Source organism: Elephas maximus, chromosome 1 (assembly GCF_024166365.1).
Source record: "Elephas maximus indicus isolate mEleMax1 chromosome 1, mEleMax1 primary haplotype, whole genome shotgun sequence".
Classification (NCBI taxonomy): domain Eukaryota; kingdom Metazoa; phylum Chordata; class Mammalia; order Proboscidea; family Elephantidae; genus Elephas; species Elephas maximus.
The window spans coordinates 122,880,522-122,906,018 of NC_064819.1; the positions used below are offsets into that span (position 1 = coordinate 122,880,522).

The 25,497-nt window shown below is 37.0% G+C and overlaps 1 protein-coding gene across 5 annotated transcripts in view; it reads left to right on the forward strand.

The window, feature by feature from the left end:
• The window catches only part of ZNF451 (zinc finger protein 451), a 126,885-nt gene that overhangs the window by 68,177 nt on the left and 33,211 nt on the right, over window positions 1–25,497 (forward strand). For all 5 annotated transcript variants that reach the window (XM_049894840.1, XM_049894831.1, XM_049894850.1 and 2 more), the window contains exons 10-13: window positions 16,367–17,973; window positions 19,664–19,807; window positions 23,516–23,646; window positions 24,536–24,722. In XM_049894840.1, coding sequence (XP_049750797.1) covers window positions 16,367–17,973; window positions 19,664–19,807; window positions 23,516–23,646; window positions 24,536–24,722 — 2,069 coding nt within the window. The remainder of the gene's footprint in view (window positions 1–16,366; window positions 17,974–19,663; window positions 19,808–23,515; window positions 23,647–24,535; window positions 24,723–25,497) is intronic.

The following is a 25,497-nucleotide window of genomic DNA, read 5'->3' on the forward strand; positions in this document are numbered from 1 at the left end:
TGGTTTTCATTTACATCCATCTAATGGCTAATGAGGAGCCCTGGTGAAGCAGTAGTTAAAGTGCTTGGCTGCTAACCAAATGGTTAGTGGTTCGAACCCACCAGCTGCTCCATGGGAGAAAGATGTGACAGTCTACTTCTGTAAAGATTTATAGCCTTGGCAATCCTATGGGGGCAGTTCTGCTCTGTCCTATGGGGTAGCTGTGAGTTGGAATCAACTCTACAGCAGTGAATTTGGCTTTTGGTTTGGAATGGCTAATGACATTGAAAATTCTTTTATGTGCTTGTTGGCTATTTGAATATCCTCTTTTGTGAGCTATGTAAAATTCCTGGCATTTTTAAATCATGTCCAAGCTTTTTATAATGCCCTTTTTTTTTTTTTATTGTGCTTTTAGGTGAAAGTTTACAAATCATGTCAGTCTCTCGTACAAAAACTCACATACATCTTGCTATGTACCCTTAGCTGCTCTCCCCCTAATGAGACAGTACACTCCTCCTCTCCACCCTGTATTCCCTGTGTCCATTCAACCAGCTCCTATCCCCCTCTGTCTTCTCAGCTCATTTCCAGACAGGAGCTGCCCACATAGTCTCTCTCATGTGTCTGCTTATGCCAAGAAGCTCACTTCTCACAAGTATCATTTTCTGTCTTATAGTCCAGTCCAATTCCTGTCTGAAGAGTTGGCTTCAAGAATGCTTCCAGTTTTGGGTTAACAGAAGGTCTGGGGCCCATGACCCCTGGGGTCCTTCTAGTCTCAGTCAGACCATTAAGTCTAGTCTTTTTACGAGAATATGAGGTCTGTATCCCACTGCTCTCCTGCTCCATTCGGGATTCTCTGTTGTGTTTCCTGTCAGGGCAGTCATCGGTTATAGCCAGGTACCATCCAGTTCTTCCGGTCTCAGGCTGATGTAGTCTCTGGTTTATGTGGCCCTTTCTGTCTCTTGGGCTCGTATTTACCTTGTGAATTTGGTGTCCTTCATTCTCCTTTGCTCCAGGTGGGTTGAGACCAATTGAGGCATCTTAGGTGGCCGGTTGCTAGCATTTAAGACCCCAGACACCCCTCACCAAAGTGTAATGCCCACGTTTTTAGAAGAGTACAAGAACAAGCAGTAGAAAAGGTACATGCACTAAAGAAGCTACGGCAATACCTGAATTCTGTTCAGTGCTAAATAAAAATAAAAGGTTAAGAAGCAATACATTTATGTTTTATTTATACCTCTGCATGCTTCCTGTTCCCTCTGATTACTATTTTTTAGGAATTCTTGGTTTTCAGATAAAATTTAAATTCATTGAAGTGTATCAATCTTTTAGAGTTTTGACAAATGGATACATCTGTTTAACCCACACTTGTATTACCCTATAGAATGTAATCTTTCCACAGCAAGCTCCCTTTTATCATTTCCCAGTAATTTCCCACCACCTCACCCTGAAGCAATCATTCTGATTTTTTCCCCCTCTTTAGAGTAGTTTCACCTGCTTCATATAAATGGAAGTATTTATTCTTTAGTATTCTACATAATATCTGTGAAATTCATCCATGTTGTTGCATACAGTAGTATGTTCTTCCTTTTTATCTGTGAGTAATATTCTATTGTATGATTATAGCACAGTTTGTTAATCTATTCTCATGTTGATAGACATTTAGGTGATTTACAGTTTTTTGCAATTGTGAATAAAAGCTGCTGTAAACATTTTACAAAAGTATTTTTTGGTGAATATATGTTTTCATTTCTCTTGGATAAACATCTAGGATTAGAATTGCTGGGTCAAAGAATAGGTGTATTTTTACTTTATAAAAAAAAAAATTCTAAGCTCTACTCCAAAGTGATTGCACTAGTTTACATTCCTACCAGCAAGGCATGAGAGTTCCAGTAGCTCTACATCCTTGCCAAAGTTTGGTGTTGGCAGTCTTTGTCATTTTAGCTGTTTTCATGAGTGTTTCCTGGTGGCTTTAATTCGGACTTTATTTTTTCTTTTTATTGCGCTTTAAGTGAAAGTTTACAAATCACGTCAGTCTCTCATACAAAAATTTATGTATACCTTGCTATATACTCCTAATTGCTCTCCCCTTAATGAGACAGCACACTCCTTCCCTCCAGTCTCTCTTTTTGTGTCCATTTGGCCAGCTTCTGACCTCCTCTGCCCTCTCATCTCCACTCCAGACAGGAGATGCCAACATAGTCTCATGTGTCTACTTGATCCAAGAAGCCCGTTCTTCACCAGTACTATTTTCTATCCCATTGTCCAGTCCAAATCCTGTCTGAAGTGTTGGCTTTGGGAATGGCTCCTGTCTTGGGCTAACAGAGTGTCTGGGAACCATGACCACCGGGGTGCTTCTAGTCTAGTCAGACCATTAAGTCTGGTCTTTTTACAAGAACTTGGGGTCTGCATCTCACTGCTCTCCTGCTCGGTCAGGGCTTCTTTGTTGTGTTCCCTGTCAGGACAGTCATCAGTTGTAGCTGGGCACCATCTAGTTCTTCTGGTCTCAGGCTGATGTAGTCTCTGGTTTATGTGGCCCTTTCTGCCTCTTGGGCTCATAATTACCTTGTGTCTTTGGTGTTCTTCATTCTCCTTTGCTCCAGGTGGGTTGAGACCAATTGATGCATCTTAAATGGCTGCTTGCTAGTGTTTAAGACCCCAGACGCCACTCTCCAAAGTGGGTTGCAGAATGTTTTCTTAATAGATTTTATTATGCCAGTTGACTTAGATGTTCCCTGAAACCATGGCTCCCAAACCCCTGCCACTGCTACGCTGGCCTTCAAAGTGTTCAGTTTATTCAGGAAACTTCTTTGCTTCTGGTTTAGTCCAGTCTTGCTGACCTATCCTATACTGTGTGTTGTCTTTCCCATCACCTAAAATGGTTCTTACCTACTTTACCTAATTAGTGAATACCCATTTCCTTCACTCCATCCCTCCTTCCTCTCGTAACCATCAAAGAATATTTTCTTCTCTGTTTAAACTCTTTCTCTGTCTTGGAGTTTAAATAGTTAGTGTTCTTACACAATATTTGTCCTTTTGCAGCTGACTAATTTCACTCAGCATAATACCCTCCAGATTCTACCACGTTGTGATGTTTCACAGAGTCATCACTGTTCTTTATCGACACGTAGTATTCTGTTGTATGTAAAAAAAAAAAAGTATACCATAATTTATTTATCCACTCATCCATTGATGGGCACCGTGGTTGCTGCCATCTTTTTGCTATTGTAAACAGTGCTGCGGTGAACATGGGTGTGCATATGTCTGTTCGTGTAAAGGCTCTTATTTCTCCAGGATATAGTCTAAGGACTGAGATTGCTGGATCCTATGGTAGTTCTATTTCTAGCTTTTTAAAGAAGTACCAAATTGATTTCCAGAGTGGTTGTACCATTTGACATTGCCACCAGCAGTGTATAAATATACTAGTCTCTCCACAACCTCTACAACATTTATTATTTTGTGTTTTTCTGGATGAATGCCAGCCTTGTTGGAGAGAGATGGAATGTCATTGTAGTTTTGATTTGGATTTCTCTAATGGCTAATGATTGTGAGCATTTCCTCATGTATCTGATAGCTACCTGAATGTCTTTTTTAGAGAAGTGCCTGTTCATATCTTTTGCCCATTTTTCATTTGGGTTATTTGTCTTTTTATAATTGAGTTTTTTCAGTATCATGAAGATTTTAGAGATCAGACGCTGATTGGAGATTTCATAGCTAAAAACTTTTTCCCAATCTGTAGGTAATCTTTTTACTCTTCTGGTGAAGTCTTTGGATGAGCGTAGGTATTTGATTTTTAGGGACTCCTAGTTACCTAGTTTCTCTTCTGCATTGTTAGTAATGTTTTGTATACTGTTTATGCCATGTATTAGGGCTTGTAGTGTTGTCCCTATTTTTTCTTCCAATATCTTTATTGTTTTAGATTTTATATTTAGGTCTTTGATCAATTTTGAGCTTGTTTTTGTGTATGGAGTGAGGTGTGGGTCTTGTTTCATTTTTTTGCAGATGGATATCCAGTTATGCCAGCACCATTTGTTAAAAAGACTGTCTTTTCCCCATTTAACTGACTTTGGGCCTTTGTCAAATATCAGCTGCTCATATGTGGATGGGTTTATATCTGGATTCTCAGTTCTGTTTCATTCGTCTATGTATCTTTTGTCATACTAGTCCCAGGCTGTTTTGACTACTGTGGCAGTATAATAGGTTCTAAAATCAGATAGAATGAGGCCTCCTACTTTGTTCTTCTTTTTCAGTAATGCTTTACTTATCTGGGGCCTCTTTCCCTTCCATATGAAGTTGATTTGTTTCTCCATATCATTAAAAAATGTCATTGGAATTTGAATTGGAATTGCATTGTATCTATAGATTGCTTTGGTTAGGACAGACATTTTCACCATGTTGAGTCTTCCTATCTATGAGCAAGGTATGTTTTTCCACTTATGTAGGTCTCTTTTTGTTCCTTGTACTAGTGTTTTGTAGTTTTCTTTGTATAAGTCTTTTACATCTCTGGTAAGATTTATTCCTGTGTATTTTATCTTCTTGGGGGCTACTGTAAATGCATTGATTTGGTGATTTCCTCTTCGATGTTCTTTTTGTTGGTGTAGAGGAACCCAACTGATTTTTGTATGTTTATCTTGTATCCCTGTACTCTACTGAACTCTTCTATTAGTTTCAGTAGTTTTCTGGAGAATTCCCTAGGTTTTCTGCATATAAGATCACGTCATCTGCAAATAGAGATACTTTGACTTCTTCCTTGCCAATCTGAATGCCCTTATTTCTTTATCTAGCCTAATTGCTCTGGCTAGGACTTCCAGGACAATGTTGAATAAGAGTGGTGAGAAAGGGCATCCTTGTCTGGTTCCTGATCTCAATGGGAATGCTTTCAGGCTCTCTCCATTTAGGGTGATGTTGGCTGTTGGCTTTGTATAAATGCCCTTTATTATGTTGAGGAGTTTTCCTTCTCTTCCTATTTTGCTGAGATTTTTTTTTTTCCCATGAATGGGTGTTGAACTTTGTCGAATGCCTTTTCTGCATTGATTGATGAAATCATGTGATTCTTGTCTTTTGTTTTATTTATGTGATGGATCGCATTAATTGTTTTTCTAATGTTGAACCATCCCTGCATAAAAAAAAAAAACATACCTGGTATGAATTACACTTGGTCATAGTGAATTTTTTTTTTTTAAATAATTTTTATTGTGCTTTAAGTGAAAGTTTACAAATCAAGTCAGTCTGTCACATATAAACTTATATACACCTTACTGCATACTCCCATTTACTCTCCCCCTAATGAGTCAGCCCGCTCCTTCCTTTCAGTCTCTCCTTTCGTGACCATTTTGCCAGTTTCTAACCCTTTCTACCCTCCCATCTCCCCTCCAGACAGGAGATGCCAACACAGTTTCTAGTGTCCACCTGATACAAGTACCTCACTCTTCATCACCATCTCTCTCCAACCCATTGTCCAGTCCCTTCCATGTCCGATGAGTTGTCTTCAGGAATGGTTCCTGTCCTGGGCCAGCAGAAGGTTTGGGGACCATGACCGCTGGGATTCTTCTAGTCTCAGTCAGACCATTAAGTCTGGTTTTTTTATGAGAATTTGGGGTCTGCATCCCACTGTTCTCCTGCTCTCTCAGGGGCTCTCTGTTGTGCTCCCTGTCAGGGCAGTCATCGGTTGTGGCCGGGCACCATCTAGTTCTTCTGGTCTCAGGATGATGTAAGTCTCTAGTTCATGTGGCCCTTTCTGTCTCTTGGACTCATAGTTATCGTGTGACCTTGGTGTTCTTCATTCTCCTTTGATCCAGGTGGGTTGAGACCAATTGGTGCATCTTAGATGGCCACTTGTTAGCATTTAAAACACCAGACACCACCCTTCAAAGTGGTATGCAGAATATTTTTTTAATGGAATTTATTTTGCCAATTGACTTAGAAGTCCCCTGAAGCCATAGTCCCCAAACCCCCGCCCTTGCTCCACTGACCTTTGAAGCATTCAGTTTATCCTGGAAACTTCTTTGCTTTTGGTCCAGTCCAGTTGAACTGACCTTCCCTGTATTGAGTATTGTCCTTCCCTTCACTTAAAGTAGTTTTTATCTACTATCTAATCAGTAAATAACCCTCTCCCACCCTCCCTCCCTCCCTCCTCTCATAACCACAAAAGAATGTTTTCTTCTCAGTTTAAACTATTTCTCAAGGTCTTATAATAGTGGTCTTATACAATATTTGCCCTTTTGCAGCTGACTAATTTCACTCAGCATAATGCCTTCCGGGTTCCTCCATGTTATGAAATGTTTCACAGATTCCTCACTGTTCTTTATCGATGCGTAGTATTCCATTGTGTGAATATACCATAATTTATTTAACCATTCGTCCATTGATGGACACCTTGGTTGCTTCCAGCTTTTTGCTGTCATGAACAGAGCTGCAATAAACATGGGTGCATATATCTGTTTGTGTAAAGGCTCTTATTTCTCTAGGGTATGTTCCAAGGAGTAGGATTTCTGGGTTGTATGGTAGTTCTATTTCTAACTCTTCTAAGAAAACGCCAGATAGATTTCCAAAGTGGTTGTACCATTTTACATTCCCACCAGCAGTGTATAAGAGTTCCAATCTCTCCGCAGCCTCTCCAACATTTTTATTTTGTGTTTTTTGGATTAAAGCCAGCCTTGTGGGAGTGAGATGGAATCTCAACGTAGTTTTAATTTGCATTTCTCTAATGGCTAATGATGAGAGCATTTTCTCACGTATCTGTTAGCTGCCTGAATATCTTCTTTAGTGAAGTGTGTGCTCATATCCTTTGCCCACTTTTTGATTGGGTTGTTTGTCTCTTTGTGGTTGAGCTTTAACAGAATCATGTAGATTTTAGAGATCAGGCGCTGGTCGGAGATGTCATAGCTGAAAATTTTTTCCCAATCTGTAGGTGGTCTTTTTACTCTTTTGGTGAAGTCTTTAGATGAGCATAGGTGTTTGATTTTTAGGAGCTGCCAGTTATCTGGTTTCTCTTCGTCATTTTTGGTAATGGTTTGTATTCTGTTTATGCCTTGTATTAGGGCTCCTAAGGTTGTCCCTATTTTTTCTTCCATGATCTTTATCGTTTTAGTCTTCATGTTTAGGTCTTTGATCCACTTGGAGTTAGTTTTTGTGCATGGTGTGAGGTATGGGTCCTGTTTCTTTTTTTTGCAAATGGATGTCCAGTTATGCCTGCACCATTTGTTAAAAAGACTATCTTTTCCCCAATTAACTGACACTGGGCCTTTGTCAAATATCAGGTGGTCATATGGCAATGGATTTATATCTTGGTTCTCAATTCTGTTCCATTGGTCTATGTGCCTGTTGTTGTACCAGTACCAGGCTGTTTTGACTACTGTGGCTGCATAATAGGTTCTAAAATCAGGTAGAGTGAGGCCTCCCACTTTCTTCTTCTTTTTCAGTAATGCTTTATTTATCCTGGGCTTCTTTCCCTTCTATATGAAGTTGGTGATTTGTTTCTCCATCACATTAAAAAATGTCATTGGATTTGGATGGGAAGTGCATTGTATGTATAGATGGCTTTTGGTAGAATAGACATTTTTACTATGTTAAGTCTTCCTATCTATGAGCAAGGTATGTTTTTCCACTTATGTAGGTCCTTTTTAGTTTCTTGCACTAGTACTTTGTTCTTTTCTTTGTATAGGTCTTTTACATCTTTGGTAAGATTTATTCCTAAGTATTTTATCTTCTTGGGGGCTACTGTGAATGGTATTGATTTGGTGATTTCCTCTTCGATGTTCTTTTTGTTGATGTAGAGGAATCCAAGTGATTTTTGTATGTTTATCTTGTAACCTGAGACTCTGCCGAACTCTACTATTAGTTTCAGTAGTTTTCTGGAGGATTCCTTAGGTTTTCTGTGTATAAGATCATGTCATCTGCAAATAATTTTACTTCTTCCTTTGCAATCCGGATGCCCTTTATTTCTTTGTCTAGCCTAATTGCTCTGGCTAGGACCTCTAGCACAATGTTGAATAAGAGTGGTGATAAAAAGGGGCATCCTTGTCTGGTTCCCGTTCTTAAGGGAAGTGCTTTTAGGCTCTCTCCATTTAGCATGATGTTGGCTCTTGGCTTTGTATAGATGCCCTTTATTATGTTGAGGAATTTTCCTTCAATTCATATTTTGCCGAGAGTTTTTATCAGGAATGGGTGTTGGACTTTGTCAAATGCCTTTTCTGCATCAATTGATAAGATCATGTGGTTTTTGTATTTTGTTTTATTTATATGGTAGATTACATTAATGGTTTTTCTAATATTAAAGCAGCCTTGCATAACTGGTATAAATCCCACTTGGTCGTGGTAGATTATTTTTTTGACATGTTGTTGAATTCTTTTGGCTAGAATTTTGTTGAGGATTTTTGCATCTGTGTTTATGAGGGATATAGGTCTGTAATTTTCTTTTTTTGCGGTGTCTTTACCTGGTTTTGGTATCAGGGATATGGTGGCTTCATAGAGTGAGTTAGGTAGTATTCTATCATTTTCTATGCTTTGAAGTACCTTTAGTAGTAGTGGTGTTAACTCTTCTCTGAAAGTTTGGTAGAATGCTGCAGTGAAGCCATCTGGGCCAGGGCTTTTTTTTGTTGGGAGTTTTCTGATTACCTTTTCAATCTCTTCTTTTGTTTTGGGTCTATTTAGTTGTTCTACTTCTGATTGTGTTAGTTTAGGTAGGTAGCGTTTTTCTAGGAATTCATCCATTTCTTCTAGGTTTGCAAATTTGTTAGAGTACAATTTTTTGTCGTAATCTGATATGATTCTTTTATTTTCATTTGGGTCTGTTGTGATATGGCCCATGTCGTTACTTATTCGGGTTGTTTCCTTTCCTGTATTTCTTTAGTCAGTCTGGCCGATGGTTTATCAATTTTGTTAATTTTTTCAAAGAACCAGCTTTTGGCTTTGTTAATTGTTTCAATTGTTTTTCTGTTCTCTAATTCATTTAGTTCAGCTCTAATTTTTATTATTTGTTTTCTTCTGGTGCCTGATGGATTCTTTTGTTGCTCACTTTCTTTTCGTTCAAGTTGTAGGGACAGTTCTCTGATTTGGGCTCTTTCTTCTTTATGTATGTGTGCGTTTATCGATATAAATTGACCTCTGAGCCCTGCTTTTGCTGTGTCCCAGAGGTTTTGATAGGAAGTGTTTTCATTCTCATTGCATTCTATGAATTTCTTTATTCTCTCCTTAATGTCTTCTATAACGCAGTCTTTTTTGAGCAGGTTATTATTCAGTTTCCAAGTATTTGATTTCTTTTCCCTGATTTTTCTGTTATTTATTCCCACTTTTATGGCCTTGTGGTCTGAGAAGATGCTTTGTAGTATTTCAATGTTTTGGATTCTGCAAAGGTTTGTTTTATGACCTAATATGTGATCTATTCTAGAGAATGTTCCATGTGCACTAGCAAAAAAAGTGTACTTTTCAGCAGTTGGGTGGAGTGTTCTGTATAAGTCTATGAGGTCAAGTTGGTTGATTGTATCAGTTAGGTCTTCCATGTCTCCACTGAGCTTCTAACTGTAAGTCCTTTTCTTCTCCGAAAGTGGTATGTTGAAGTCTCCTACTATAATTGTGGAGGTGTCTATCTTACTTTTCAGTTCTGTTAGAGTTTGTTTTCTGTATCTTGCAGCCCCGTCATTGGGTGCATAAATGTTTAATATGGTTATGTCTTCCTGGTAAATTGTCCCTTTAATCATTATGTAGTGTCCTTCGTTATCCTTTGTGGTGGATTTAACTTTAAAGTATATTTTGTCAGAAGTTAATATTGCTATTCCTGCTCTTTTTTGATTGTTGTTTGCTTGATATATTTTTTTCCATCCTTTGAGTTTTAGTTTGTTTGTGTCTCTAAGTCTAAGGTGTGTCTCTTGTAGGCAGCATATAAACGGATCATGTTTCTTTACCCAGTCTGAGATTCTCTGTCTCTTTATTGGTGCATTTAGTCCATTTACATTCAGCGTGATTATAGATAAGTATGTGTTTAGTGCTGTCATTTTGATGCCTTTTTGTGTGTGTTGTTGACAATTTTATTTTTCCACTTTTTTGTGCTGAGACATTTTTCTCTGTAAATTGTGTGTTACTCATTTTCATAGGAGTTGAATTTATGTTTGCTGAGTCGTTATGTTTTTCTTGGTTTTTATTTTGAGTTATGGAATTGTTAGACCTCTTTGTGGTTACCTTAATATTTACCCCTATTTTTCTGAGTAAAAACCTAACTTGTATCGTCCTGTATCGCCTTGTTTTCCTCTCTTTATGGCAGTTCTGTGCGTCCTGTATTTGGTCCCTCTTTTTGATTATTGTGATCTTTTACATAATGACTTCAATGATTCCCTGTTTTGAGCATTTTTTTCTTTTAAAATTAATCTTAATTTGTTTTTGTGATTTCCCTATTTGAGTTGATACCAGGATGTTCTGTTCTGTGACCTTGTGTTGGTATCTGATATTATTGATTTTCTGACCAAAAAATTTCCTTTAGTATTTCTTATAGCTTTGGTTTGGTTTTTGCAAATTCTCTAAGCTTGTGTTTATCTGTAAATGTTTTAATTTCACCTTCATAGTTGAGAGAGAGTTTTGCTGGATATATGATCCTTGGCTGGCAGTTTTTCTCCTTCGGTGCTCTATATGTGTCATCCTATTGCCTTCTTGCTTGCATGGTTTCTGCTGAGTAGTCTGAACTTATTGATTCTCCTTTGTAGGAGACCTTTCTTTTATCCCTGACTGCTTTTAAATTTTTCTCTTTATCTTTGGTTTTGGCAAGTTTGATGATAGTATGTCTTGGTGATTTTCTTTTTGGGTCAGTCTTATATGGGGTTCAATCAGCCTTTCATCTTTCATGATGTCAGGGAAGTTTTCTGCCAAGAGGTCTTCAGCCATTCTCTCTGTATTTTCTGTTATCCCTCCCTGTTCTAGAACTCCAGTCACACGCAAGTTACTCTTCTTGATAGAGTCCCACATGATTCTTAGGGTTTCTTCATTTTTTTAAATTCTTTCACCTGATTTTTTTCAACTATATTGGTGTCAATTGCTTTATCCTCTACCTCCCCCACACTGTATTCCAAGTGCTTGATTCTGCTCCTCTGACTTCCTTTTGAGTTGTCTAATTCTGTAATTTTACTGTTAATCTTTTGGATTTCTGAATGCTGTCTCTCTATGGATTCTTGCAGCGTATTAATTTTTCCACTATGTTCTTGAATAATCTTTTTGATTTCTTCCACTGCTTTTTCAGTGTGTTCCTTGGCTTTTTCTGTAGATTGCCTTATTTCATTTCTGAGGTCATCCCTGATGTCTTGAAGCGTTTTGTAGATTAGTTTTTTATATTCTGCATCTGCCAATTCCGGGATTGTATCTTCATTTGGGAAAGATTTTGATTCTTTAATTTGGGGAGTTGTAGAAGCAATCATGGTCTGCGTCTTTATGTCGTTTGATATCGACTGCTGTCTCCAAGCCACCTGTAAGATATTGTAATGATTTATTTTATATTTGCTCACTGAGTCTTATATCTTGTTTTGTTTTCTTTCAATATACGTAGATGGGCTACTAGATTACGCTGTCTTGATTGTTGTAGCCTTTGAATCACTTATGTCGTATTACTAGCTGGCTTGGGCTGATACCAGATATATAAGCCTAAGAGTCCATTCACTGTTCTTGAGTAGAATCTGATTTTGGGTCACCATGTGTGTGGTGTAGTTGTGTGCACCAGTTTCTAGTAGGAGCAGGGGGTCACACTCAAGGGGGGGCAGGATGCTGACAGGCTTCCCCCAAGTTCCAGTGAGGTAGGTGTGTCTCTATTCCTAAAGCACTTTGGTGAAATGTTTCTTTTTGATATTTTGAATTCTATTGGCAAGAATTTTGTTGAGGATTTTTACATCTATGTTCATGAGGGGTATATGTCTGGAATTTTCTTTTTTTGTGGTGTCTTTACCTGGTTTTGGTATCAGGGATATGCTGGCTTCATAGAATGAGTTTGGGAGCATTCCATTCTTTTCTGTGCTCTGGAATACGTTTAGTAGTAGTGGTGTTAACTCTTCTTTGAAAGTTTGGTAGAGCTCTGAGGTGAAGCCCTCCAGGGCTCTCCCAGGCCAGGGTTTTTTTTTGTTGGGAGTTTCTGGATAACTGTTTCAATCTCTTCTTTTGTTATGCATTCATTTAGTTGTTCTACTGGGGCAATTCTATTCTGTCCTATAGGGTTGCTGAGTCGGAATCAACTCGAGGGCACTGGGTTTTTTTGTTTTTGTTTTTGACCTCTGTTTATGTTAATTTAGGTAGGTAGTATGTTTCTAGGAAATCATCCATTTCTTCTAGGTTTTTAAATTTGTTAGTGTACAGTTTTTCATAGTAATCTGATACAATGCTTTTAATTTCAGTTGGGTCTCTTGTAATATCGCGCATCTCATTTCTTATTCGGGTTATTTGCTTCTCCTGTTTTTCTTTTGTCTGTTTGGCCAATGGTTTATCAATTTGTTAATTTTTTTAAGGAACCAGCTTTCAGTCTTGTTAATTCTTTGTTTTTCTGTTTTCTATTTCATTTAGTTCTGCTCTAATTTTCATTATTTGCTTTCTTCTGGTGCCTGAGGGTTTCTTTTGTTGTTCTCTTTCTGTTTGTTCAAGTTGTAGGGATTATTCTTTGATTTTGGCCCTTTTTTCTTTTTGTGTGTTAATTTGCACTTTCTTGAGGAATAATGATGTGTTGGGCACTTTCTCATTTGTATGTATATCTTTGTTAGGTCTATGTACTGTGAACTTATTCTCCTAGTCTATGACTTATCTATTCATTTTGTTAATTACATATGTCTTTTAATGAGCGGAAGCTTTTAATTCCATTAAATGTAATTTATTGATTTTGTTCTTCTTTTATGGTTATGCATTCTGTATCCTGCCTGAGAAACCTTGCCTAGCATCAGTTCAGGAATATATTCTGTTTTCTTCTGAAAGCTTTTAAAAATTTTTAAAGCTTTTATGTTTATTTCTAGAATTCATCTCAGATAAACTTTTGTTGACCTTTAAAACAAGCAGAGTTTGGTTTCACTGATGATCCTCTGTTGTTGGTCCATTTTTTAGTTTATTTTTTCTCTTTAGACAGGGTTTAATTTGCATATCTTTTACTAGCCTCTTAGGTGGAGGCTTAAATTGATTTTGGACCTTCTTTTTTAATGTAAACATTTAAAGCTTTAAATTTCCTTCTAGGCACTGCTCTGTCTATATCCCACAGATTTTGATAAGTTACGTTTTCATTTTCATTCAGTTGAAAATATTTTTTTCCTTTGTATTTTTTCTTTCATTCAGGTTAGTTAGAAGTATATTGTCTAGAACTCAGAAAAGGAAAGTGAGAATGATTGCACAACTCAAGGAATGTAATCAGCGTCACTGAATTGCACTTGTAGGAATGGTTGAATTGGTGTATGTTTTGCTGTGTGTATTCTCAATGGTAAGAACAAAATAAAATTGAAAAAAAGGCTTATTGTCTAATTTCTAAGGATTTAGGGTGTTAATTTCTAAATATTCAAGGATTTTCATTATTTTTAATTTAATTCTGTTATAAGCAGACACCATACTTTGTATATTTCCAGGGTTTTTTTTATGGCTCATGATATGGTCTGTCTTGATGAACGTTTCATAGGCTTTTGAAAGGAACGCGTATTCTTTTTTTGGTGGAGTGTTCTTTAAATACCACTTAGGTCAACGATATTGGTAGTGGCATCAACCTCTTTTATATCTTACTGTTTTTTTAAGCAAAAATTGTTCTCTGTATTACTGAGAGAGGAGGGTTGAAATCACCAAGGATAATCAGATTTGTCTCCTTTGTTTTGTCGGTGTTTGCTTCATGCATTTTAAAGCTGTGTTATTGAATGCCATACATTTATAATCCTTATGTTTTCCTGATATATTAACTGTTTTTTTCATTAATAAGTATTCCGCTTTGTGATAGCCTCGTCATGGAGTATATTTGGTTTAATACTATTACAGAACTCTACTTTCTTATGATTAAAAAAAGATTAGTATTTACATTATATTTTTCTATCATTTTACTTTCACCTATCTATATTTAAGTGGGTTTCTTAGAGACAACTTCTATGTGGGGCTTTCTTTTCTTTTTTTATTTTCAATACAACTTGACAATCAGTTGTTTAATTGAACTGTTTAGATCATTTAAATTTCATGTAATTACTACTTGGCTGATAAGCAAAAGGTCAGCAGTTTGAGTCCACCAGGTGCTCCTTGGAAACCCTGTGGGGCACTTCTGCTCTGTCCCGTAGGGTCACTGTGAGTTGGAATCAACTCGATGGCAGCAGGTTTGATTTTGGTTTACTAATATGGTAGCGTTTAAGCCTACCATCCTGCTATTTATTTTCTATTAGTTACATCTGTTATTAGTTTCTTTTTATTCTTTTCCTGCCTTCTTTTCAATTAATTGAGTATTTTTAGTATTCCATTTTATCTCCATTATGGATGCATTAACCATAATTTTTAAAAATGTTTGTTCTAGGGTTAAAGTAAGCGTTATTAACCATGTTACAGCCCTCCTTCAAATATTATTATACCACTTCACGTAAAATGTAAAAACCTTGCAACATTAAATTTAATCCCTCCCCTCGTTGTGTTATTATACATTTTTGCTTCTACCTATGTTCTAAACCCCAAAATACACATACCATAAACTTCATCTTTTTTAAGTATACAATTCAGTGATTTTTAGTATATTCACAAGGCTCTGCAGCCATCACCATCTAATTCCAGAACATTTTCGTCACCTCCAAAATAAATCCTGTACCCATTAGTAGTCATTCCCCATATACCTCTTCCTCCACCTCCTGACAGCCACTAATCTAATAGGATTTGCATATTCTGGACACTCCATAAAAATAGAATCGTATTATTTGTAACCTTTTGTGACTGGATTCTTTCACTTAGCGAAATGTTTTCAAGGTTCATCCATGTTGTAGCATGTAGCAATACTTTATTTTAAATAATGTTTTATGGATATACCAACTTTCTTTTATCAGTTCATCAGTTGGTGAACTTTTGGGTTGTTTCCACTTCAGGGCTATTAAGAACAATGCTGCTATAAACATAAAAGTAACAAGTCTTTGCATGGATGTTTTTTCCTCCATTTCTGTTGAGTTACATACTTTGGAGTGAAAAATTGTTAGGTCACATGTTTAACTTTTTGAGGAACTGCCAAACAGTTTTCCAAAGTGACTCCATCTTTCATTTCACATTGCCATTAGCAGTGCATGAGGGTTTCAATTTCTCCACATCCTTGTAAACGCTTGAATTGTTTGTCTTTTAACATAGTTTATCCTATATAAAAATATATGGGTGTGAACTTGTATCTCACTGTGGTTTTGATTTGCATTTCCCTAGTGACCAGTGATGTTAAACATCTTTTCATATACTTATTGGCCATTTATATATCTTCTTTTGAGAAATGTCTGTTCAAGTCCTTTTTCCTTCTTTTATTTGAATTTTTTTTTTTTTTTTACTATTTAGTCGTAAGAGGTTTTTTAATATATTTTGGTTTCCAGACCCTTGTCTTCTGTTCTATGGGTTGTCTTTTCATTTTCTTTGTGCTCTTTGCAGCACAAAAGTTTTTAATTTTCATGAAGTTCAATTTTTCTGTTTTTTCCTTTTAATTAAGCCTTTTTATTTTTTTCAGAAAAAAAAAATCAGGCCTATATTTTTTTCATTGTGGTAAAAACTCATAACAAAATTCACCACTTTAACCATTTGTGAGTATACAATTCAGTGGCAATTAGTATATTCACAATGATATGTAACTATCACTTCTATTTCCACATCTTCTTTTTTTTAATCATCTTAGGCAAACTCTACACCCTTTAAACAATACATCTGCATTTCCCCTTTCCCCCAACCTCTGGTAATTTCTGTCTACTTTCTGTCTTTGTGAATTTGCCTTTTCTAGGTACCTCATAAGTGGAATCACATACATCAGTCATCCTTTTGTATCTGGCTTATTTCACTTAGCTTAATGTCTTCAAGGTTCATCCATATCGTAATATGTATCATTTCTTTTTATGGCTGCATAATATTCATTATATGTATGTACCACATTTTGTTTATTCATTCATCTGTTGATAGATACTTGTGTTGTTTTCACCTTTTGACTATCAGTACATTTGATACTAGTTTTAATCTTCTGATTCTAGTTTTACCCTTTTGTGTATATGGATTAGAAATAGACAAATTGTAGGTAATACACAGGTACTTTGAGAGGATGGAATATCATTATATCATCTACATCTTAATTGAAAAATATTGTTAGTGCTTGTTTATACAGTGGCCATTTTATAATTTCCCCAATAAAGAGCAGAGATCCTATATTTGGAAAATACTTATGAAAGAGGTTTTGTTTTTTGTTTTTAATCCCATTTAGAGTTCGTTGTCGAAATGCTGGTCCTGTAGCAGTAGCTGAGAAGAGTATTGCCCAGGTTGCAGAGAAATTCATATTAAGAGGTTATTGTCCAAATTGCAACAGAGTCTTTGTGGATGAAGCCAGTACCCGGAATCACAAGCAGAATTCAGGACACAAAGTACAAATCATTACTTCAATGGAAGAATCGGTTTTACTTTATTGCCACAGCAATCAAGGGAACAAACCTCCTTCAGACTTGCATCTATTGTTAGATCAATCAAAATTTTCATCACTTAAAAGAACTATGTCTATTAAAGAATCTAGCACACAGGATTACAGCACCATTCCAAAAAAGAAGATTAATTTAAAGAATGAAAGCCGTGATGGTATAGTTTGTGTCCAGAAAGAAAAATCAACAATTAAAACCTGGTTTTGTGAATGCCATCAACGATTCCCAAGTGAAGATGCAGTAGAAAAGCATGTTTTCTCAGCAAACACAATGTGTTACAAGTGTATGGTCTGTGGAAAGGTGTGTGAAGATTCAGGGGTCATCCGTTTACACATGAGTCGTATTCATGGAGGAGCACATTTAAATAACTTTCTTTTCTGGTGTCGGACATGCAAAAAGGAATTAATACGGAAAGAGACTATCATGGCACATGTGACTGAATTTCATACTGGACACAGATTTTTTTATGAGACGGATGAGGTAGGAGGTGAAACTTTACCATCATCTTCTGCAACACCGGGGACTAACTCGACTACTAAGAAACCTTCTTCAACTATTACTATTATTGATCATTCCCCAGCAAGCAACCCTCCAAGGGGCAAATGGCAATGCCGAATTTGTGAAGATATGTTTGATTCCCAGGAATGTGTCAAACAGCACTGCATGTCTTTGGCAAGTCACCAGTTTCATAGATATAGCTGTGCCCATTGCAAAAAGACTTTTCACAAGATAGAAACATTGTACCGTCATTGCCGAGATGAGCATGGCAATGAGATAAAGATTAAATACTTCTGTGGGCTTTGTGATCTTATCTTTAATGTGGAAGAAGCCTTCTTGATTCATTACAAGGAGCGCCATAGCACAGATTATGTGTTTGTGTCAGAAAAAATTGAAACTTCAATTAAAACTGAGGATGATTTTCCAGTTTTAGAGACCAGCAACCTGTTAACCTGTGGTTGCCGTGAGAGTTATGTCTGTAAGATCAACAGAAAGGAAGATTATAGTAGATGTCTCCAAATCATGCTGGATAAAGGTAAACTATGGTATCGCTGCAGTTTGTGTTCAGCAACAGCACAGAATTTAGCAGACATGAAAACTCATATCCATCAAGTGCACAGAGAAGAAAAGAGTGATGAGGAGGAGCAGCAGTATGTAATCAAGTGTGGCACCTGCACCAAAGCATTTCATGATCCTGAGAGTGCTCAGCAGCACTTCCATAGAAAACATTGCTTCTTACAGAAACCCAGCGTAGCTCATTTTGGATCTGAAAAAGCAAGCCTGTACAAGTTTACTGCCAGTGCCTCACCTACCGAGAGAAAACCGAAACAGGTGGTAAGCTATCCAAAAAATTCAGACATGGAGAAAGGAGCTGAGAAAGACCTAAGCTGTCAGAATATAGGTATGGCTTTACAACTGTAATGTCTGTGCAAATTTCACATGTAGTGTAGACCACTGTCTTTATAATAAGTAATCATGAAAATGACTGATGATCCAGTTTTAAAGCAAAAAAGATAATAGTATCATACATTAGTAAATTACTGCAGAATATTCTTTTTTAGGGATCTATATTTCTACTACTTTTTTCAGCCACTCTCAACACAGGGGCACAAAGTATATGTTGGCTTTAAATAATATTTATTTAGATGTCATTTTTTTTAAGAGAAGGCATGGGAATTTTGAGATAGGAAGAAAGTTGAGTCTTTTTGAAATTCAGATTTGAAAGTTATCCTGGACATGACTGTCATTTTTATTTTTCTTATAATATCTAGGTTCTTTTAAAAAATAGGAGCCCTGATGGCACAGTTTTTTAAGAGTTTGACTGCTAACCAAAAAGTTGACAGTTCGAATCCATCACCTGCTTCTTGGAAACCCTATGGGGCAGTTCTACTCTGTCTTACAGGGTCATTGTGAGTTGGAATTGACTCGAAGGCAATGGGTTTGGGTTTTTGTTTTGTTTTGTTTTTAGAAAACAAATCATAAGAATTCTTATTTTCGTATTTGGGCCTTACTTTGTTATGGTAGACTTGGAAGCAAAGCCTTTATTATAGTTAAAAAAGCCATTAGAAGTAGAGTTAAAAGTGGTAGCAAAAAAATCAAGGAGAAAATTGAGGTATGGATCCCCTTGTGTTGTACTTATTCTGGACTTTTCTTTTTCCATATGATAAGGTTAGGTACATCTAGAAGAGTGCAATGTTGTTAGATTGAGTCACTTAATACAGACCTCTTGGGCTCTACTCCAGAGAGTATTTATGCTCTCATGTGCTTTTACTCCTCTGATTACTTTTTGGAAATTTATATTGCTCTGTGTTTTATAGAAGATGATTGCACTTTGATCTAAATCTAGAATTACTGAAAACTTGGAGAAAAGATGTAAGAAGTTAGGTGGCTGGGAAATGGGAGGGGATGGCAGTAGTATATTTGAGGGAGCCTCTGTTAGGCAAGGTAGAAACTATTACTTTTAAAAGTAATTGAACATTTTAAGGTTTGCATTGCTTCCACTGGAAAGTTTAAGGCCTTGTCAAGGTAGAAGTTAAGGGAAAGGGGAGGGGGGAATTAGAGTTGGAGAATGGTCAGAAATGAAAGAACAATCTGAGAGGACCAAGAAAGATGTATTTCTGCTACCCAGTGTATTTAATCACAGAGCCAGACAGTTACTAATAAGTTAGTAGTCTAGGTTAGGAAAAGAGCCAAATTCTTGGTGGGGAAAAATATTCTTTCAGGTTACTTTGATGGATGGTGCAAGTTTTTTGGTTATTTAGTCTTAAAATGTGGTCTTCTAGTATATTTTAATTTTTTTTAAGTTCTTTCTATGAGTGACCAAAAAAAAAAAAAAACCCACGATCAGTGGTACATAATTGTAGAAAGCGTATACAATCAAGTTTCTGAAATACTCAGAATATTTTTTGTATGTCTTAGGTATAAACTGTCATATACATGTTTGGATTTCATGAAAAGGTTTAGATAGAAATGAATAGCATGTGAGATTAATATTTCTGCATATTACTTCTGTAATATCTTTTAGACTTGAGAAATTAAAATGTTTTTAGGAAATTCTTACTGAACTCATGTTAATGTTTTTCTCTTATCAGATGAAGAAGCTGTCGAGCTTCCAGATTTGGATTACCTACGAACCATGACTCATATAGTCTTTGTAGATTTTGATAACTGGTCAAACTTTTTTGGCCATTTACCAGGACATCTTAACCAAGGAACATTTATTTGGGGCTTCCAAGGTATAGCTAATAAGGAAAACATTGAGACAGCCCCTTTTCTCACCTTAGACATGGTTCACTTAAAAGGGGCTCCTCTTGATCCTTCCTGGATAGAACATAGCGTGTAATTGGAATATTGTTACTGTGCATTATAACTGTTCTGTTAGAATCTTTTTGTCTTTACTTTGTAGTATGGAAAATGTTAGCTCTATTTGGTGGCCCAAAGTTTGTGTATCTTTAGATGCGGCTTAAAAAAGCTTTTATTCAACACCTACCCGTGCTAGGCACTATGTTTGGTACTAACACATAAAAAACAAAAACAAAAACATAGTTACTGATTATTATAGTTTTCTCTCTTAAAATATAAGAAAGCTTCCCCCCCCACCCCCAGAAAACTAATAAATAGCAGAAATAGCTTTTGAACTTGGACCCCTTGATATGGGACTAGTGTTATTTTTAAAATGCCACAGTTACTTCATAGCTCATTTTTATTGGCTGTCCATAACTGTGTAGCTTCATCTGAAAACAGTTGACTGAACCAGAGGAAGAGGCTCCTTTGATTTACAGAGGTTTTGTATAGTGAGAGGAGCCCAGGTGGTACAATAGTTAAGCTCTCAGCTGCTAACTGAGAGGTTGGAAGTTTGAACCCACCAGTCACTATGGGAGAAGAGACCTGGTAATCTGCTCCCGTAAGGATTACAACCTAGGAAACCCTATGGGGCAGTTCTACTCTGTCACATGGGGTCTCTATGAGTCGGAATTGACTCAACGGTGTACAACAACAACAGTATAGTGAGCATCTGATAGAGTTCATGTCTGATAGAAAACAGCATACAAACAGAAGGGTTGGGATTCAGAATGAAAGCGTACTGATCTGGATAAGTTGGCAATTACCATTTTGGTGACTGCCCATCATTTCTATACAGTGAACAGCCTTTGACAAATTTATAAAAACACTGTTGTTGTTGTTGTTAGGAGTCAGTTCCGACTCATAGCGACCCTGTGCACAACAGAATAAAACACTGCCCGGTCCTGCACCATCCTTAAAATCGTTGGTATGCTTGAGCTCCTCATTGTTGCAGCCACTGTGTCAGTCCACCTCATTGAGGGTCTTCCTCTTTTCCGCTGACCCTGTACTTTGCCAAGCATGATGTCCTTCTCCAGGGACTCATCCCTCCTGACAACATGTCCAAAGTATGTAAGATGCAGTCTCACCATCCTTGCTTTTAAGGAGCATTCTGGTTGTACTTAATTCTAAGACAGATTTGTTTGTCCTTTTGGCAGTCCATGGTACATTCAATATTCTTCGCCAACACCACAATTCAAAGGCGACAATTCTTCTTCGGTCTTACTTATTCATTGTCCAGCTTTCACATGCATATGATACGATTGAAAATACCATGGCTTGGGTCAGGTGCACCTTAGTCTTCAAGGTGACATCTTTGCTCTTCGGCCCTTTAAAGAGGTCCTTTGCAGCAGATTTACCCAATGCAATGTGTCTTTTGATTTCTTGACTGCTGCTTCCATGGCTGTTGATTGTGGATCCAAGCAAGATGAAGTCCTTGACAACTTCAATCTTTTCTCCATTTGTCATGATGTTGCTCATTGGTCCAGTTATGAGGATTTTTGTTTTCTTTATGTTGAGGTGCAATCCATACTGAAGGCTATGGTCTTTGATCTTCATTAGTAAGTGCTTCAAGTCCTTTTTACTTCAGCAAGCAAGGTTGTGTCATCTGCATAATGCAGGTTGTTAATGAGTCTTCCTCCAATCCTGATGCCCCGTTCTTCTTCATATAGTCCAGCTTCTCGTATTATTTGCTCAGCATACAGATTGAATAGGTATGGTAAAAGAATACAAGAATAAATAAATAAAAGAATACAACCCTAATGTACACCTTTACTGACTTTAAACCAATCAGTGTCCCCTTGTTCTGTCCGAACAACTGCCTCTTGATCTATGTAAAGGTTCCTCATGAGCACAATTAAGTGTTCTGGAATTCTCATTCTTTGCAATGTTATCCATAATTTGTTATGATCCACACAGTTGAATGCTTTTGCATAGTCAGTAAGACACAGATAAACATCCTTCTGGTATGCTCTGCTTTCAGCCAGGATCCATCTGATATCAGCAACGATATCCCTGGTTCCACCTCCTCTTCTGAAACCGGCCTGTAGTTCTGGGAGTTCCCTGTCGATATACTGCTGCAGCCATTTTTGAATGATCTTCTGCAAAATTTTGCTTGTGTGTGATACTAATGATATTGTTCAATAATTTCCACATTCGATTGGATCACCTTTCTTGGGAATAGGCATAAATATGGATGTCTTCCAGTCATTTGGCCAGGAAGCTGTCTTCCGTATTTCTTGGCATAGACGAGTGAGCACCTCCAGCGTTGCATCTGTTTGTTGAAACATCTCAGTTGATATTCCATCAATTCCTGGAGCCTTGTTTTCCAGCAGTGCCTTCAGAGCAGCTTGGACTTCTTCCTTCAGTACTGTCAGTTCCTGATCATATGCTGCCTCTTGAAGTGGTTGAACATTGACTAATTCTTTTTGGTATAATGACTCTGTGTATTCCTCCCATCTTCCTTTGATGCTTCCTGTGTCGTTTAATATTTTCCCCATAGAATCCTTCACTATTGTGACTCGAGGCTTGAATTTTTTCTTCAGTTCTTTCAGCTTGAGAAACACCGAGCGTGTTCTTCTCTTTTGGTTTTCCATCTCCCGCTCTTTGCACATGTCATTATAATACTTTACTTTGTCTTCTCGAGCCGCCCTTTGAAATCTTCTGTTCAGTTCTTTTACTCCATCAATTCGTCCTTTTGCTTTAGCTGCTCGACACTCAAGAGCAAGTTTCAGAGTCTCCACTGACATCTGTCTTGGTCTTTTCTTCCTTTCCTGTCTTTTCAGTGACCTCTTGCTTTCTTCATGTAGGATATCCTTGATGTCATTCCACAACTCGTCTGGTCTTCGGTCACTAGTGTTCAGTGCGTCATATGTATTCTTGAGATGGTCTCTAAATTCAGGTGGTGTATATTCAAGGCCGTATTTTGGCTCTTGTGGACTTGCTCTGATTTTCTTCAGTTTCAGCTTGAACTTGCGTATGAGCAATTGATGGTCTGTTCCACAGTCAGCCCCTGGCCTTGTTCTGTCCGACGATATTAAGCTTTTCCATCATCTCTTTCCACAGATGTAGTCAGTTTGATTTCTGTGTGTTCCATCTGGCAAGGTCCATGTGTATAGTTGCTGTTTATGTTGGTGAAAGAAGGTATTTGCAATGAAGAAGTCGTTGGTCTTGCAAAATTCTATCATTCGATCTCCGGCATTGTTTCTATCACCAAGGCCATATTTTCCAACTGCTGATCCTGGTAGTGCTTAAAGAATGATGCCATTTCAAAGTATTTTCTACACTTTAGATCTTAGATCTAGATTTTAAAATTAGATTTTAATTGTCTGTTACTTTAGATTTTGCTTAACAGCGCTGTGAGTTTTCATATGAGTAGACAAATTGGGGGAGGTTGGCCTAGTTTCGCAAGGTTTTCAAGGCAAGAAGATGGTGATCCCTAGGCTAGAACTGAGTTTTTTTAAAACATTCTAATCTAGTACTTTCCCTTTTAAAAATGTTTATCGAGTATGTATTTTTTCTTGAGTATTTTCACTTACATCTAGCCTTTTGATATTTCCTCTCCATTTTAACTGTTGTTTATGCTTTTTCTAAATAAATAATAGGAGGAAATACCAATTGGAAGCCTCCACTCAACTGTAAGATCTTTAATTACCTGAACAGAATTGGATGTTTCTTCCTTCATCCTCGCTGTAGTAAAAGAAAAGATGCTGCTGATTTTGCCATATGTATGCATGTGAGTTACTGTTTTATTCAATATGCAATGTGAATCTAGGATCCACTAATTCTGTGCTTGGATTTTTTTTTCACTTGAATTTTAATGGAACTGTGTGTAGATCATTCTTCAGTGCTATATTTTTGTATAAAACCTTCTGTATCTGATTCTATTTGTAACTACCATGAGATCAGAGGCCCATAGCAGTCTTAGTTACTGCAGTATCCCAGCTCCCAGCAGACCTTCATCCACACAGTATCTCCTCAACTATTGATGGAGTGAATGATCAAGAGATGGCACTGTTGACCTTTCACATTTTAACATATCTTAAGTTGGGAGGCACCTTTAACAGTCACTGTTGACCTAGACAGGATTTACATTCGCTTCCGCCAGTCACCTTGAGAAAGTACCAAACTGAGACCCACTTTAAATTAAATTCTCTGTTTGAGGATTTTTGAGTCACTGATAATGTGAATTTACTATGCAAACTTGTCGAATGCTGCTTATGTTTTATACCACAAGAGATTTTTTTTTCCTATCTGTTCAGTGCCAAGATCTTGTTTACCTTTTCTGTATGATATATTTATTTCTTATTTACCTTTACATTGAGTATGTAGCCCTTTGGTGTTCTAGCTTTATGTGGGGACCTCCTATTGTACTCCAATTTTGGCAGTTTTTTTTTTTTTCTTAGTGGCACATTAAACAGCCCTTCTTGTAGTTGATGGTATGTTGTATTTTATTAAATGTGGTATATTTTATTTATGAAGGGGATCTTTATATCAAACTTCCATGAAGGCTAGGGATAAGCTTAATATACCTTCTAACATTAAGTGTTTATTCTGAAATAGCTGTAACTTTATTTAAAACTCAAACGCTGATTTTTATAACATTGCCATTCGTTCCTCCTTAGGCTGGCCGTCTGGATGAACAACTACCCAAGCAAATTCCTTTCACCATCCTCTCAGGAGATCAAGGTTTTCTGGAGCTTGAGAATCAATTTAAGAAGACTCAGAGGCCAGCTCACATACTAAACCCTCACCACTTAGAGGGAGATATGATGTGTGCCTTGTTAAATAGCATATCTGATACCACCAAAGGTATGCAGCTGCAGTCCCAATGCAAACCGCCCAAGAGGAGGAGATTTCACTGCTGAAAGAAACCAATAAACTGCTGTCCAGTAGTGAACTGTTGCCTGATCACTAAGCCATCATGCTCTGATAACTATCTTATTTATCTTTTCTTTATCTCAGTTTCATTCTTCAGTGTTTTAGAAAGAGGATGAATTTATAATAATTTTGTGGAGCCTTTTTTTTTTTTTTTGATCTAATTGATCACATCTCTATGTATCAAATCAAACATATAGTCAGGGTTGAAATATATTAATACAATTTTGCAAAGCCAGAATTCGGATTTTAACTTTGTTTCTCAAATTCCAAATGAATTTATCTTCAGTTTTTTTAAAAAAAAAAAACCCGTTTAAGAGATTGAGAGTGACAAAATGAACTTTAGGTCTTTGGGAGGGCAGGTAACTCCTGTCCTGTTGGCACCTTGTACACCATTCTCCATCTTTGTGGAACAGTCAGTGAAAGGGAGTGCTTATGTCTGAGTTCACATTTAAAAGAAGATGTAATTCTAGAAATTCAAGTTTTTCATTGTAATTTCTGATATAAAGAAACGTGAGTGAAAGAAGAAAATAAAAGAGTATTTAATTTTTAGATATCCTAGCAGTTTGAAGCCATGAGTCAAATTTGAAGATATTGGTAAATGACCTGAATGAAAAGCAGTACCCACCTTTTGGCATTTTTATTGTATGCCTTTAAATTTTCCAGCTCTGCTTGCCTTCCAGCAATTTTTTGTTTTCCAACATGTTCT